Source organism: Callionymus lyra, chromosome 18 (assembly GCF_982586985.1).
Source record: "Callionymus lyra chromosome 18, fCalLyr1.hap1.1, whole genome shotgun sequence".
In the NCBI taxonomy this organism is placed as follows: Eukaryota; Metazoa; Chordata; class Actinopteri; order Syngnathiformes; family Callionymidae; genus Callionymus; species Callionymus lyra.
The window spans coordinates 16,848,991-16,866,512 of record NC_141835.1 but is presented as its reverse complement, the minus strand read 5'-3'; the positions used below and the strand labels follow the sequence as shown (position 1 = coordinate 16,866,512).

The window sequence follows — 17,522 nt, the reverse complement described above, 5'->3', positions numbered from 1 at the left end:
TTAAACCATAATGTCTTTGTGTGACGTGGCCAACAATTAAGCCTCTCTGGGAACTCCTTCAAGACCATTTCAGGGGACTATTGTACTATACCCCTTGAATTCATCAAAGAAGTGCCAAAGATCGGCAAAGCAGTAATAAGATCAAAAAGTGGCTACTTAAAAGAAAGACGTGCTTAGAGTTATTTCACACTTTTTCATTAAGAACATTTGTTATTCAGCTACAGTTTTGATGCCTTCAGTGAGAATCTACAACGTAAATAGTCATGCAAATAAAGAAAACACGTTGAATGAGCAGATGTGTGCAACATGTTGGCCTGAACTGTACATATAATTGAAAATCTCGGTGTTTATTTTTCTTTTGCAATCATTTTTTTTCAACAGTCAACACCATGTGTGTATTTTTTAATGTTTGTGCTGACTATGAAGTTACTACTTTATTTTTTGACTTTCAAATATACACGGTTCCGTTTTAAAATGATTTATTTTCTATTTACTTCTTTATTTTTTCTCAACCTTTGTTTTTAGTACTTTTTATTTACAAACATTTATTTTTAATATCTATAGTAATTACAAATAGTTATAGCAGCTGAGCAAATTTACATTCACAATGAATTGTTGTTTTGGTATTTCAAACAGATATACAGTATATATAAAGCATATATATATGCATCTTAAAATTAAATTAACGTAATAAGATTTTGCGTCTTGACAAAAAGTTTGAAGCTGGAAACTGGAACGTCGCGACAACACCAAAGACACAGAAGAAAAGGTTACAAGATGACAACCCATTTATTTAGTAATACATTCTGCAAACTAGAAATTGTATTCAAACTTAAGGCTAAAAAATGAAAGAAAGGATGGAAGGAAGGGTGAGAAATGCATCAATTCACAAGCAAGGAATGCAATTTGTTCAATCGACAACACAAGTAGAACACTCTCGTTCGGGGAACAAAGCTTTTTTTTTTTTTTTGTTTACATTTTCTTTTTTCTGCCTTTGGAGCGAGAACATGATACAAAATATACAGTTGTACTTGAAAAATAACTCACAGAGGCCTCTGAGAAGCATTTGAACATGGACAATACTTATCTACAGCATCTAAAGCTATCGTCGGCGACGGTAGAATCATAAATATAGCAGACGTGACGTCGAGGTTACAATGTTAACACACCTGTGTGGACGATGACATCACCAACGTGTGGAGAACAGCGATTGTTCAACGGTGTGACGAAAACGTTCGTACCCTTACATGCAGAGTAGCGAGAGTGATGTTGTAGCGTCCTCGTAGTGTTATGCTGAGCGGGTTCTCTAGGGGGGGCGGGAGGGGGGACATGAGATCGAGGTAAGGCAAATCGGTGAGCTTATTTATGAGCTGAAAAAAGGTTGACGGCGCGAGGCTCGGAGAGAACGATCGGACACGTCGCCAAGGATCACAACAAAAGGTAGGAAATTATTTACAAGAGGGAGCGAGTGAGTCCATTTGTGAAGTTCGCCGTCGGCATCCGGACGGAGAAGTGCAGCAGATGTGGAATTCTTTTTCCAATTTTCTATTTTCCGAGGACATCCAAACATGGCATTAAAAGGTTTGGCACCAACATTCTAAAATAACGTCAATGCTTTTCTAAACGGCAATAAAACGTAGCAACAATGTTTATCAGACGTTAGCGTCTTCGTCTCGTGTTGCTCTTCCGGACAAGAACTCCATCTGGGATCGGGCGGCACTTCGGCGTTCAGATGCGACGCGGTGACTTTCACAAAAAACATCTGAAAAGTAACTCCCGCGATAGCTTAGTTCTCTTATGTTACAATATCTTCAGAGAAAAGCTAACGACGCATGTGACCAGTGCATATGACTCCGAGCGTTTCGTCACGCCTCCCTCACACATCCCTGAATTGACGATACAATTCTAGATAACGGAGCGTCGTACGAGAAGATTAATTCGTAGGGGTCACACAGGCAGGTTTTTTGTGGGGGCAAATTTCTTGTTAAGCTTTTGGTCTCAATTCTCATACTAGAGGTCCCGCTTGCAGCCTCCATTTGGAACAAACATGGTCTTATTTATTGCTCCACTGGGCTTTTTGAATAAACCATTTCCACATCACGGTTAGCGTTCTTTTTCTGATGGCGATAATCATGAAGGACTTGGGCACGTTTGAACTTTGGTGCCAACTAAACTGAGCCTCCTAGAACTCACTTAAAAGATGACCATCCTTGTATTTAAACCCTTTGTATCCCACTTCTGACACCGTTTGTAGCAGAGTCTGAAGCCAACCTCGACCAAGACACCCAAGAGCCAGCTCCTAGAAGGGTACCATACGCCGAGACTTTGGATCATAGACCTCACTCTGGTTATGCAAATCCAAAATGCGATACTCAGTTTGACACCTCAGCATGTAATGCATGCAAATCATTTCAGGTTCGACAAGCTTATAGTTGCAGCGACTTCTTGATGAGAATTGAGACCAATTGTTGTCGACTACTTTTAATGTACGGGGGGGTGAAGCGCAAAAAAAATCCAGAAGAATACAAAATTTTCCTAAAAACTTCATGAGGTATTTTAGTTATGAGTATTTTTTTCCGTTAAAACATGTTTTTTTTTCCTCGCTCACCGAGCTACCGTAAATATTTAAAATTCAGACTACAGCATATTCAAGGTTAAAAAGTTTTACATTTTTCTCGTTATAACGCGTTTCCCTTAACAACATGACAGAAGTTCCGTTAGCACTGTGTTCGAACAACACTATCTCAGGTGATGACTTGTTTTTGTTGCATTTTTTTGTTTTTATTTATTTTTTTAAGGAAAGCAAAAGCATGCTAACAAAAGTGGTTGTTAAACAAGCCCCCTAGCTTACGAAGATTGTTGCTATTGTTAGCGACACTTGTTAAAAGGACCCTGTGAGGTTTAATTACAGTTCGTAAAAGCACACGTCGATAAAAACACTCAAGTGTTGCCTGGAACACAAATGTGGTCAATGTTTATCGATAATTAACCATTTTTAAATGGATTTAGAATGAAAGAAGCTGGCTGTCTTTGGCCTTCTAAAGCGTTAATCACTTCTCTACTCCTTAAGAGTCCAGGACGTGGTGAAAGATTGTCGTTTTAGTCGATAGAGGATTCGTTATTAGTCCGAGGAAAACCATTATTTTGGATGGAAAAAGAGGAAAACTCAAGCAATGTGATTTATTCCTTGAAGGTTTAAAAATATATACAACATTAATTCTCAACAACCTTTTCCACAAAACAAATCAAATAAAATCATTTAGATCAACTAGGTTTTTTTTTTTTTTCCACGACTTTGTCACTCACAAATCACACGGTAGCAGCAAACTTGTGCTCTGGCTTGTGACAAATATAAATAATCGATGGGGGTTTGACAGAAAAAACAAACAAACAAACGGGAGAACGCTTCATTGGCTGATTTGTTCTAAGAGTAAGAGCGTGGAGTTGAAGAGTTGGTTTACGCAGGGGTCTCGCCCCGAAATGACAATTACGCGAGTACAGTTAGACAAACCTCACTCTTCGCTCGACAACAAGCTCGAAACACAATCTGGGGTCTAATTTGAGCGAAAAACGAACAAAAAAAATGTTCAGTCTTCGGTAAAAGACTTTTTTGTTGGAGTTTTAGGAGGCAGCGAGCTAGCATGAGGAGTACTGCTAGACAGTTTAGAGCACCACCTAGTGGTTGTCGCAGTTCGGACGACAACTGACGTAATGGGGAGTTTTCGCCTACGACACCTACTGGAATATTGAGAGTGTTACACCTTTAGTTGACTCCTTTTCCGACGGAGTCGGACGATCTTCAGATTGAATGTTAGCGTACATTTACGCCCAAAAAACTTTTTGCGGTGCGTTTTTTTTCCATGGTTCCGCAAAATAAAAAACAAAAGTGACTGAAGTGGAAATAGTTTCATGGGTGCTCTAACCTAGACTTTTGCTAGCTCATGCTAACGAGAGAAAAACTTCCTTTCAAAAGCGTTATGACTAGACATGTGCTGCCCCCTTCAGGTCATTTCATACCAGTTTAAAATGCTTTAGTTAGCTGTTCAGTTAGCTCCTTACGAACTAGTAGAAACATTTTTTTGTAACGCCATCGCAAGTGTCTAAAATGTGTAGAAAAATCTATGTTAATTCGCATTCAACATTTATGATCACATTTATGATCGTTACGGTGTTCTATAAAATAAAAAAAAACAAGAGTTCATCATCAGGTCCGATAAAGGCGATAGAAGTCAGTGCTGAACTCACTCAGTCAATTTCTAAACAGATTGAAGCAGAAAATAAAACAACGCCACACAAAACTGAATTTCTACAAACGAAAAAAAAGCAAAAAAAACAACTCTTGGCATATGCTGTTGTAAAGCTGGACAGTTATGGCACCCAGCAGAGGGCACTGTTGTCTGGGTTCGTTGAAATTTGACACAAGAAGTTCGTCGCCGCGATGGGCAAAAGTCGGCAGGTCACTGTTACTTGTTCTATCGTTGTAGCTTGTAAACCATCGGCGATAATTACGTGAAATATTTGTCTGTCTCCACAGACAACGACTCTCGGTTCGACACAACCCGACAACTCGCGTCGGCCGTCGAGACTTTTCGTTGAAGTGTGTAAAGAGGAAAAACTAAAACAGAGAAGTCACGGTGGGAGACTAAGGAGGAATCAAACGGTTCGATATGGAGCTTACTGTGCTGACAACTATACAATTTACCCGTTTTTTTTAAAAATAACAAAGACTGAGCGGGAACAAGAAGCGAGGCTGTGCCTGGAGGACGAGCGGAAATATTCACTGGTTCAGAAACGTGTTCCAGAAGAGCAGGAGAGAAGGCAGATAGTGCATAAAAGGTTCTCTTTTTCATTTCTTTCATTTTTTAACTTAAAATCAAGCTGCATTAAACACAGGCTGTTTTGTACAGGACAATTGCACTTCACAAAAACAGAAATATACAAACACACACACACAAGGAAATGTGAATCAAATTAATTACAGCAACAGAAGAAAACAAATCTTACGACTCTGTGAAGCAAAGCTATGCTGCAGTTGAAGGCGTTTGGAAAACAGCGCAGGAAAAAAAAAAAGGTTTATAATCCTGCATAAAAGATGCTGAGCCGTCGGTCTGAGCTCTGAGTCCGGGGGCGTGTCCTCAGAGCGGAGCTACACCACACCCCTCGCACGACTGGCTGGGCACGTTTTCAAATGGAGATCTGTGAGCATGCTAGCGCTAGTTTAGCTTCTTATGTGCGCCCACAAATCATTTAAAAAAAACATTAGATAATTCCAAAGAAAAAACTTTTGGGTTCAGTTTAAACGGTTCCGCAGAAAAATAATTCATTAGCTTGCTAAAAAAATATTTTTTAGTTAATAGAAACAAAATTAAATCAGTGTTTTACCATTTATTTACTGGTTATGAGAGTTTTGGATGCATTTCAATAAATTATGAACTTCTCGTGGTATTTTTAGTTTGACACAATGGGCGTCTGCAAAGGTCGTTTCCGTCACTTTATCCCCAGTTTATGCAAGTAGCGCCCCCACAAGCAGAGCAGGAGACATTCGGTACTGACATGTCATAGACTGGTAAAAACAGCCATTGTTTTAATCGTGAATAACGTATACGTTGTTTTCTTGTCCCAAACTGGCCTCAGATAAGAAAAGTCATCTTAAATCTTTTACTCTCGATCATGTGTGCCGAGTCCCCGGAGTGGTGAAGAAGGATCCGTCAACGCAGAACTAACTTTGCTTCACATGGTCGTCAAGTTGATTATTTAACAGAGTCAAGAAAAAAAAAACCTGGTGGACTCGCGACAGAGGAGCTTGTTAAAGTGGGTGAACAGAAAAGGGGAGACAAGATGTCGGGGATCCTGAACTCCAGAATGGACCGGTGCTGCACTATTCCAGGTTTGTGTGCATGCGTCTCCTCCTCCTCCTCCTCTTCCTCCTCCCATGAATTTCCCTTCTTGGAAACGGAAAGCTCAGAGTGACGGAGAGACAGAGACTGCTGAGCGGAGCTGCTAGGGGTCTTGAGAGGATGGTGGTTTGTAAACGCTATGTTGTGTTAGTGGTAGGAGGTTGTGTTACCACATGTCGTCTGTGGACGCTGAGTCCTTGACAAGAGAGGAGAGGGAGGACTTCAGAAAAAACAATGTACACAAACACACTCACTGGCCATGGTGTCAGACATTCCTTTGAGTGCTCCATCTTCTGCTGAAGCATCAAAGTTTTATTCCACAGGCAGGTATTTACACTCGAGTGTGTGGCGAGAGGGGAGAGGCGGGAAGAGACGCGGCCATTGATTCAGAGATGTTCTTTACCAGGCAGACGACTAAAGCTTCTCCGATTCGTTCACCTATCCTCGAGTCCAGTACCATATTTTTCCCATCACATCATTTCTGAAGCAATAATGTGTGTCCAGCAACATGGATGTCGTGCTTGCTGGAGTATCAGTTTAAAGTCCATTTTAATCGTTTTTATAAGCTGCTTTTTCACCACAGGAACCATTTTGGCTACAGGAACCTTTTTAGGAAATAAATCATTTTTTAAACTTTTAGTCCCTCAAAATGTTTCTTTTTTGGATAAAAGGCCTTCGGGGGCTTCTGTCTGAAGAGATCAGAAACGGTCATATGAGATGCCCCCGAATTTATTTATAATTATTTTATGATTTATGTTAAGTATATGAAATACAATATATATTTTTTCACATTTGGATGTCATTTAATTTTCTCTCTTAAAGTTGAGGGTCTCTTACACCCTCCTGCTCTAGGTTCGGGGACTGATGCCGATCTGTGAGGCATTTATTACTAGGCCGTACGAACAGCAAAAAATATTTTTTATTTCTGGTCTGTTTATTATTAACATCTGAAAAGTGTTTTGTTTTGAAAAAAGATTGCATTTTCTCTGAAGAAACATTAACTTGTGACTCTTAAAGTCAAGACGCTCGTTTAAATCTTACTCAAAAAATAAACCTGTTAACTAGGGAAAACTCTACTTGATTTTTTTGAACCGTTTTCAACTCAAGGTCAGTCCGTGAATATATTGTTGAAATTGAACTGGTCCATGATGGGATAAAGGTCTGATCTAGGAGATTGAAATCAACTTCGAGAAAAGTTTTTAGGGGCTAAAAAAAATTATACTAAAATGGTGAAAATCGGTTATAAAGTGATGATTTGTGAAGTGTGATTTTTAAAATGTATTTTAATTGAAGTGATAAACAAGCTAATAAATTGACGCTTTTCTTAGTCGTCGTCAAGATACGAGTCGTCCCAAGAACAAAAGCAAGAGTTTGTCAACATGTTCCTGATAAAGTGGTCATTTTCCACATCCGCAAAAACAAGCTTCACATTTTAATTAAAAACATGTCGTGGCTGAATAACTGAGCCGTCGACTCTGACGTGGAGGCCATGAAAAATCCTGCTACTGTATCCGAGTTGACCTTCTCATGCACCCTTAAACGCGGCTGCTGGCATTAACCAATTTTCCCTTTTTTTTGAGATGTGTAGACGGTAGATAGGATGTGAACACATCACCCAAATATCTCTCGCTTTTGTCGGACAAACGAACCTTGGGGAATACCGCTCTGTTGCTTGGTTACGCTCGTCCAGCTCTGCTACGAGCTGGTATTGTGGAGCCATCAAATAAAGAGCTTTTGAGACCTTTTGGAAGCAAAGATCTCTGTGATTCTACACAGAAACAACCAAGGGCAGACGAGATGTGGACCTTATTGAGATCAGTGGAATCGTGACGTAACCAGTGAGGGCATCAGATTACGTGGTTTTGAAGTACATTTCTCTGCACACTTGTACAAAAACTATCACCACAAATATCTCCATTACTACTTCCAATGTCAAGAATATGCAACTGGACTTTTTCTAAACCTGACTTCGGTCCAAGTCCTGACAAGGGATTGGTATTGTTAATGTTGTGTACGACTTCCATACCAATCTGCTATCATTTATTTTTGTAAAAATAAAATGCGATATTTTAAAAGTTTATCTTAGTGACTGTGTATGCTCTAGATTAAAGTTTTTCATCATGGAAAATGAAAGTAAAAACAGCAAAGGACTAACTTCTGTGTGGCTTTTATGGTCTGATGGTCAGAACCAGGCTAACAGGAATCTTTCACTAGTGAAGAATGAACAATGGATACACATTCAGCCTGTATATGGGTGCAAATGTATGTTTATTTCTGCAGCAAGATTTAGAAGCCTAAATAGAGAGTCAAAGCATTAAAAAAAAGTCCAGTCGCATATTTCATTCTGGTAAAAGTCATGGTAGCCGAGCAGACCTCTGAATAATCTATATAGGCTCTTCCTTAACAAGTAAAATTAGCTCTTTTTTTATCTTAAAGTGATATATATATATATATATGCTATGAACTCTTATTTTTGATTGACAAAAGATAAATTAATTTCCTTTTAACCTCACACTGACCTGCTTGTTCTCATTGTCAAGCAAATTCTTCTGGATTTTAACGGGTTGTGGACTAGTTTTACCCGAGGACCTGTGGTGATTCAACAGTGACAAGCAGATGTCAAGCATCACTGATGTTTTCTAAACCATCAGCAGTTAACAGAGTTGATATATTGATATTTTTTCCCTGTTCTCCATTTAATTTTTCCAAGGTTCTCCGTTTCTCTTCAATCATTTTTTTTAATGTGTGTTGACGGTCCCTAAAAGAACACATTACAATTTGGCCCCTGATAAATGTTCTCTCCCGACATATCAACTAAATCTGACTTGATAGACCAATTCTTTCTAGACCCTAGACATCCGCTTTAAAGACGAACTACCACATGTCCCGAGGTACGACAGTCCTGTGTGAGCAGCACTTGTCCACATGCAGAATAATTGGTTAATGTCACACTGGCACACTTCATGCAAACTCAAGGAGTGCTCCGATCAGTCGGATCCAAGCACATCAATTTAGATGATTATTTCAATATTTTCTACCTCAAAGGTTGACACCATTTTCTCTTTTCAATGAACCAGGTTACTAACTTTAAGACTTGTTTTGTGTACTGAAAAGTAATGTTTTTATGTTTGGAGTTTGAGATACATCATTTAAAATGACACACAAGTGGCTGGAGCTGATGGGAGCACCAGGGCAGGAGTCACACGCTTAGATACTCACTGTGTCATCACTTCGATACGGGTTGAGCTTGTTGTAGACTGCCTCGACGACACTTCGTCTGCAGAGAACAGCAATAAGATCACAGTGATGTTCGGAAAAAAAGCTTCTTTTTTTTTTTAATCGTAAATTCAGACTTACTTGCTCGCCAGCTCCCCCCCTGGTGGGAGGTTGGGGATGCTTTCAGATGCTAAGGTCCGCATTACATGCACCAGGTCTGGAACGCCTTCGTCCCCCTGCTTTTTGATGATCTCTGTGGAAGAAGCCGTTTTCAAACGTGTCAACAACAGAGCAGCATCGGCTGGTTTGTAGAATGTGCAAAAGATTGAATCCACAATAAAAACCTGTTGTCGTTTTCTTCAAAAATAGTATGTTATCTGGTCTCTACCAGATAAACATCTGGAAGACTTCTTTCCCGCACATTAACAGTTGCTCTGTTTGTCTGGAAGCAGGGCTGGACTATTCATTTCTGAGATTGTGTGACTTGGGCTGCGAAGGAAGTCTTACATTTCTCTTGAAACAGATACTGATTTTCTTAGCACTGACCAGTGTTAGAGGTCAGAACAAATGGTAGTGGGTCAACCACCCCTCCATAACAGTGAGTCAATATGTCCATGTGTTTAGAATAGCATCAATATATAATGATAATAATGCATTTTATTTAAAGGCAGCTTTCTACAAAGTGACTAATAGGAATGATTTAAGGACAAGAGTTAAAGTTTCAGTTACTCAAATGAGATAAAATACATTTCCACATGGAACAACAATCCAACACTTTTTAGAAAAAGTCTGGCATTAGCTGGTTTAGTTTGAAATGCTTGGTCAGCAAAAATGAGAAGTTTATTAGCTTCTCAGTTGGATGATGTCTGTGAACATTTTCCTAAAGAGTCTCCTCTTCTTGGCTTCTCTATTAATGTTTCTTCTCTTGCAGAAAATGCTTATAATAACACTATAACCTTCCTACCTGGATCAACCTGAATCCCTGCCGCTCAGATATCTAGTAGAGGTCGAGTCTCTCCGAGCTGTCCTTTGTCCTGAAAGTTTTTTTTTCTCAAAAGCAATGTCTCTATTCTCAGTGATTCTCACCCAGAGTGAGCTTCTGACTTCCACTTGTTCACATGTTCATGCATCTCCGGCTCACATTTAAAGGCCCTTTCAGGTTCTCATCACAGCAGATCTGTCAATCGCCCTTCTCCTTCAGGAGAAAACCTGAGCATACAACTGACTTCTACCGCCTGCCTGACCCATCGAGCTTGCAGTTGCATGAATATTTCCACAGGTCAGACTTGGCCCTTACCTACACAAGCATAAAAAAATATTGTCAAGTCTGAAGGTCTATGTAAACAAGTGAAACACAAACTCTCAAGAGGTCCTACCAAAAAAAAAAGTGAACTGACCAGTCAAATCCCACGAGTACTGCTGACTGGACAGGGTTGCGTTTAAATTACAGGCTCCTCCCCTTTGTGCACCACATGACCAGGTGCCTTCGAATCACCTGGAAGCTTTAACTTAACGACACTGGAGACTTGTGACCCATTTACAATAAACAAGATAACTGATCTCTGCCGTTATGACAACAGCTCATGAAGCATGTTTAACATGATCCAATCTTAATTTGCTAGATAAGGCTTCTTGAGAAAATATAACTAAAGAAAAACACGTCTCACGTTTGAAACGTCCAGTGACAAAATCATTTTTATTTTATGAAAGTTCATTTAAAAGGTGTGCAACTTAAATCTTTAATAAGGCGTTAAGCCAAGAGTCGTTTCCACAATATAATGCTCTTCATCACTCGTCTTCATCTCTGACTCTCCTGCATTCATCTTCCACTTCTGTGTCATCTGACAAAGTTCCAGCGTTTCCATTGGCTAAGCTGTAAAATCGTGGCTCTTCTGTTACTCAAACTAAATTGTTTGACGACATGTGAATATAAATCTTTGTCTTGTGACCTTGGCTCACCTTCTACTCTGGACTCAAGGTATTTATCCAGCTCTGCCTCTCGCTTCACTGCTTCTGGAGAAACCTTTGGTGCCCCGGGAAAGCAGATTAGCACAACACTCATATTGTCCCGGCTTCCCTGTGGAAGAAAATGTCAAGGTCAATTTTATAACTCAAGTGGGGCATTGGGAAAACACAATTTGAAAGCCTTTTGTGGACCAACCTTATACAAGCACGTGTCAACAATTTCATTGCTGACCCTTTCGAGATCATCCGTCACCTCTAGCCTCGACCTGACAAAGTCACACAGTTCTTCGTTGGCCATGACATCCCAGATGCCATCGCAAGCTAGAACAATGAATTCGTCCTCAGCCTCGCATCTTTCAATTGCATAGACCTCCGGCTCGGGAGACACGAGCTGCTCCGTTGGGCCTTTTCCGTGCACACACTTGTAGTCGAAGTCTCCCAGAGCTCGGGACACTGCCAGGGAGCCGTTCACCCGCTGGATCATGACGGAGCCCCCGGCCTTCTGGATCCTCTCCTTCTCCAGGGGGTTGTTGGGTTTATGATCCTGTGTGAAGAAGTGAACGGCTCCTCCCCGGCTAAGGAGTCCCCGAGAGTCGCCGCAGTTTATAAAATAGATGTGGCCCGGTGAAATCATCACGCCGACCGCGGTGGAGCCGCTGCGGTCCCCGCCGTGCTTCTTTTCCGAGATGGCGCGCATGTGTTCGTCGATCTGTAGGAACCCTGTGCGGATTCCGGTCTTCACGCTGTCCACGGACTGGTCCTCTTGCAAGGCCCGCTGGAAGTCTGGGTTGCTGGTGATGTGCTCCAGCAAGTGCTCGCAGCAGTACTTGGCCACCTGGGATCCCGCATGTCCGTCGTAAACAGCGAAGAAGGACCACAGGTCGAGGCCTTGCGGCAAACCGATAACTGCTGTGTGGGCGTCTTCCATCTCAACACGCCAACCCTGCATGCTGCTCAGCCCATACCTCAGGCAGTTGCCGTCTCCTCGAGAATTGTACTTTTCCATCTTTGGTTTATCAAGAAATGCCCCCATTATGTCACGCCTAAAACCTGCAAAAGTGATTGCAAGAAAAGGTCAAGGCTTGATTCAATCATGATTTTTTTATTTAACCATTTTCAGACTCTATACTTAAATGTGATCCTGCCTCACCAAACTGGTGAAGTATCAAACACATTCAACAATGACTATTTGGAAGAAGCTGGTCAGGGTAAGTAGGTGGAAAATTCCCCCAATACATAGGAAATGAAAGACAGAGATTGTTCATGTCAAAGTCACAAACCTATAAATTGAGCAACATTTTCAAGACTGTTGGAGGAGAGATGGATATATAGATAGATAAACTTTATTAATCCCTCAAACGATTTCAGCCAAGAGACTGCGGTGTATTTAGATGTAGCCGGGGGTACACTCGAGTACAACACTGATGACAGACTTTGACAGTAACAACTTTCAAACAGGTGTTGTCTACAACCCTGAGCTGTAACAGATTAATGATTAGTCTCGGTGAGCTCACTTATTTATGACAGTTTGGAGGCGCTCTATTGGCCTTAACTTTGAAGTTAGAGCAAGTTTCCAGCCCGAATCTCATAACAAAATGTATGTTTACAGCCCGGGCCTGAGCAGGAACCAGCAGCTTTGGGCAGTACACTGCTGCATCGGCAGAAAAATTGTCAAGTATGTTATTTTACACAAGTTTAAGCTCTGAACGCCCTCAGAAACATAGAATAAGCAAGAAGTAAATATAAAATAAATGCTGTTATTAAAAATGTAAAAAAAATTGAATAGCTAATTGATTTGAAATGTAAAAAGTCATAGAAATTAAATGCTAGTTACACTTATTTATATCTTAAATTAGCTTTAAGTGATAGCTCAGCCAAAAGTCAAATGTCACTCTTTTTCTACTCACCCTCAAGTCGACTAAAGGTTCGGATTTTTTTCAGAGTAATCTGTTCCTTTTTAGAGTTAAAGCGAAAAATTGTACGCCCATACTACCGGCGTATTACTTTTCAAAAAACACGCTTAATAACATCCAAATACCTCCATACTACTCATCTGTATCAGCCCTCTTGCTTTGAAGCTCTGACATGAAAAATAGTTGCAAAAGAAATAAGATAGATCTATATATTTTAAGCTTGTTTGTAGCCTAAACTCCTAGTCTCTCAGATCCAGCTTCAATTTGGGAAAGTATATCTTCATTGAAGCACATTGCAAGTCACTGTGTATGATTCACACTGATAGCCTGGGACCTTCCGCTAAAACCAAGCTTAAAAAATAGACTTCACTTATATTTTTCAGAACAAATACGAATCTTGAGGTTTTCCTAAAAGAATGGACTTACATTTTTGTCTATAAATTGAAAAAAGGAAGAGTTAACTCAGAAAATAGTCGACATGAGAGCGAGTACAAATTTAGTGGGTGAAACTACCACTTTAACCGAACTGTGTCTGGAGTTTGGACTTTGCATAAAATGAAGCATCTTTATGATTAAAAAGAGACATAAGATATAAACTTGACGAGGAGAGAAAAGAAACATCTAGAGTACTCTACATAACATTGCTCAGTATTGTTGATTAATCTATATATAATTTATGAGGATAACTGTGTGCCCACTTTTACAAGAGTGGTCCACACTAGCAAGCTATAAACCATTAGACGGCGCGATAAAAGGAAGCAAGTCAAATCTGTCAAACACTAAGTACGAGGCATAAAGATGATACAGTGTGGAATAAAATGGTTATGGAGCCTAAAGAAACACGAGTAACTACTTTTTTAAAGAAATGTTACACAAATTATAACACCCCTGAAACACAATCTACTCAATTTTGATTCATCTCATATTTTCACTCCAGATAAATCAAAGTGGAAGCTCGCCACCTGTGCATGTAGATGACTCAACTGTGTCTATTTCATGTGTCTATTCAACTATTGTTTTGCCATCACCGTTTGGACCCACTTGGCTGCCATAAAGGTGACATGTCTCACCTGGGCAACAATCATTTCCTTAACAGCTAGTTCGTTTTGGCAACAGATGAACACCTTAAACCTCGGGGTGTCTACTTTTGGTCTAAAAATAACTGACATGAGCTCATATTTTAGGTGCACGTCAGGGGAGACGTGCATCTCATGAGACGAATGTGACAATTGTGGCGTTAATGTTGTGTTATTTTTGCGTCTTTTTAACCTTGACAAGAGCATTTAGAGCAGCAAGACAGGCTGACACATGCAGCGCTGCATCGATGGCGGAAAGCAGCTTAAAATATCGGGTGTTAAAGACGCCCATATGTGGCGGAGAGGCTCGGAATCATACATTTATTCACAAACGGGTGAGCTCGTCGACAGGTCTACGGCTCACAGCACATAAACAAACAGCCTGGTGGGCCTCAGCCCTTGTCCCCGTGCTAACTTTGACAGGCCAGCACAGCCTCGGCCCTGCTAACACATTAGCAACTGCCCAAACAAACCCGAGTCAACGTGATGTCACTTACCAGAATCCCTCAAAATATATCGGCGGACAGCGACGGAGAGTGACCGGGTTGTATTGGCCGCGGTTCGTACCGAGGGAGGTGAACCGACCAAAACAAGTAGCCGACTGCGGTTGTAGCTAGCTTAGGCTAGGTTAGCTTCTTAGCCAGTCGTCGCACAGGAGAGAGCATATAAACGAGTTCGGCGGCTTCCTTTCTGGCTATGTCGTTGAATTACATTATCTCAGTTAGGCAGCATGTATGCGGAGATGTCTTCTTGTATGCGAGTGAGGATAAGCCAGCGGGAAGCTGAAACGTCTGTTCCAGCCTCTCCACTTGACAGCTTATCTGCCTGCTAGCTACCGTTAGCCACCGAGGAGCACCGCAGGAAAGACCCGGATGTTGCAGGTTGCGTACTAGAAAACATGACGTCACCCTCCAAGTGCTGCAGCTGCGTTGCGAGGGGTTTGTGGATAAGATGATGATGGCAAGTGTGAGCAAGAAATCATTTTGATTTATGTGGACATGAGAATTCGAAGTATTTTTTATTAATAAATCTATGTTGACGGGGCAGCAGACAAAGTAAAAAAGCCGAGACTTTAAAACCTAAGAGACTAAATGTACTACAACTAATCCAACAAAAAACATATATATATATATATATATATATATATATATATATATATATATATATATATATATATATATACATAATAAAACTATATTATAAAGAACTATAATATATTATATTATCAAATAAAAACGTTACTATAAATCTATATGTGAAAACATACGTAGAGACGAAATAAAGCATTAAATTATTTTTAAGAAAAATAAATTGAAATTAATTAACAAAAGAAAAACAAATATTATTTAATATGTGTTTAAACGATAAAACAAAATTGAACAGTGGCAAAATAAATAGGTTAATTCACTGATGATTTTAAGTTTAACCTTTGTGTTATCTCTGGGTCAAGATGACCCAGTGGCCTGATAACAAGTGAGTATGAGGTTTCGTCTGTATGTATGTACTATTAAAGTCCATCCATCCGTCTGTCCGTCCGTCCGTCCGTCCATCCATCCATCCATCCATCCATCCATCCATCCATCCATCCATCCATCCATCCATCCATCCATCCATCCATCCATCCATCCATCCATCCATCCATCCATCCATCCATCCATCCATCCATCCATTCATCCATCCATCCATCCATCCATCTATCCATCCATCCATCCATCTATCTATCTCTTGAAACCAGCGAGGTCGTTCACCTCGACCCAGAGACAACACAAGGGATACAACAAACATATTTATTTTCAAGCCAGCGGGTCACCTGAGACCCTGAGAGAACACAAGGATTAATATTCTTGTAGAAATTGTGAGACCAATAAACATTTGGGACACTATTTGGGATAAATACAGGGACACGTGGGGCCCCCAACTGAGGTTCATGAATGGATGAAGGTGTGACAAGTGATCAATAGAGGAGGTGGAAGAGTTGCAGTAGATCAGTATGATGATATTCATACTTCTCGAAACAAAAGTGTCTTCTCTTAAGAAACGTGAAGCAGCTCCAGTGTGAGATGTTTCTCTAAACCTCCTGACAAAAGCATTAACCACACATGAATGTGTCTAGTGCTTTGTTTCCCGTTACAAACATTCCTTCTCTGATGGTGGAGCACCCTCAAGCTCCGCGACCTTGTCTAGTGGCATTCGTTATATCTTGCAACGTTATTAAAGAAAAGCTTCTGAGAGAACGCCTGACTGATATTTACATCATCTCTCCGCTCAAAGTGATGTGACCTCAGAGGTTCCACATACATTTGTTTGTTTCTACTCGAGTGTTTCCTCGCACCGTTGCACGTCAAGGACGACTTCCCCATTGACTTATCGATGTCAACTCACAACGCTGAACGTAGGGCCAAAAAAAAAATCTTATTTCAACATTGCTGTTGTCTCCTGTCAGGAAATGTATTATGGTGATTCAATGCATGGGTCACTCTACAGGGCTGCTGCCTTTTAATTTGTGCGCTCTTGAGAATGGAAACAATTGCTTAAAAGGATGAAAGCGTTGTAAGAGTCATAATGCTTCATTGTAAATATAATGGAAGTCTCATAAAAAATCATCATTGAACATATTCAGTAATGTCTCTCCTTTGCAACCAAAATGTCACCAGTTCATGATTAAAATAATGCTCTTGAAAATAATCAAAGTAAAAGTTTCATGTCTTATATAAATACTTTATTTATGCCTGTCTTGCTCTTTTACGTTCCTCCATAAATGTTCTATTACAGGTACACTGTTTCTTTCAGTAACCTTTGCGGGAGCCAAGGCCTCAAGCATACAAGTCCCCACACAGTTTAATTGACTTCCTCTTTTTGGTAGTTAAAAGTGTTGAGGCTAACATCCATAAACGATTATAGATTAAAAAAAGTGTTACAATATATATATATATATGTATATATTTATATTTACTGAATGCTAAACTTGCTAGCTTATCTTGTGGGCAATACCAGCTTTAAGATTTAAGAACTGGATGACAAAGATGAGTTTTCTTCTGTGGCATAAATACAATATTCATGTATTATTCTCACCACTGTGTATCAACGCCAAATCCATGTGACCCAGGGTTATCCTGCCAAAGGCAAAACTGAAATGACACGTTTCCGATCTCTCTCTCTCGGGTTGTTGGTTTGACTCTCGCCCCGGTCTCTGTTTGTTCCTTTATTGCCAGGCTCCTACTGTACGATCGCACATATTCTTTAATGAGGAAAATAGTGAGATTAAAGTCAGATTTGTTCCATGTACTTTATTAGCTGAATACTATCATGTAGCAGGATTTAAAGAGAAAAAAAACAACAGGTTAGTGGTTCTCCATGGAATGCGGACGTGTCAAGTGTCATCCACTTTATTAGAGTCAAAATTTTTAATTAACTTTCTGTTTACATTTTTTTAATTAGATTTTTCGGTCAAACAA

At 40.2% G+C, this 17,522-nt stretch overlaps 1 protein-coding gene across 3 annotated transcripts; it reads right to left on the bottom strand.

Annotated features, from left to right (window-relative positions):
* Positions 1 to 769: 769 nt before the first annotated feature.
* Positions 770 to 17,196, bottom strand: ppm1aa (protein phosphatase, Mg2+/Mn2+ dependent, 1Aa). Of its 3 annotated transcripts, none has more exons than XM_087779235.1 (6): positions 17,140 to 17,193; positions 11,275 to 12,128; positions 11,073 to 11,190; positions 9,255 to 9,366; positions 9,117 to 9,174; positions 770 to 6,093 (listed from the first exon to the last, which is right to left on the bottom strand). In XM_087779235.1, exons 1-6 carry the CDS (start codon positions 17,162 to 17,164, stop codon positions 6,064 to 6,066), a joined length of 1,197 nt encoding a protein of 398 aa, XP_087635361.1. In that variant the 5' UTR covers positions 17,165 to 17,193; the 3' UTR covers positions 770 to 6,063. The 3 variants fall into 3 exon arrangements, with proteins under 3 accessions (XP_087635361.1, XP_087635362.1, XP_087635363.1); XM_087779236.1 differs by lacking the exon at positions 17,140 to 17,193 and adding an exon at positions 14,565 to 14,915; XM_087779237.1 differs by lacking the exons at positions 770 to 6,093; positions 9,117 to 9,174; positions 9,255 to 9,366 and adding an exon at positions 10,792 to 10,986 and having other exon boundaries at positions 17,140 to 17,196.
* Between the last annotated feature and the right edge of the window lie 326 nt (positions 17,197 to 17,522).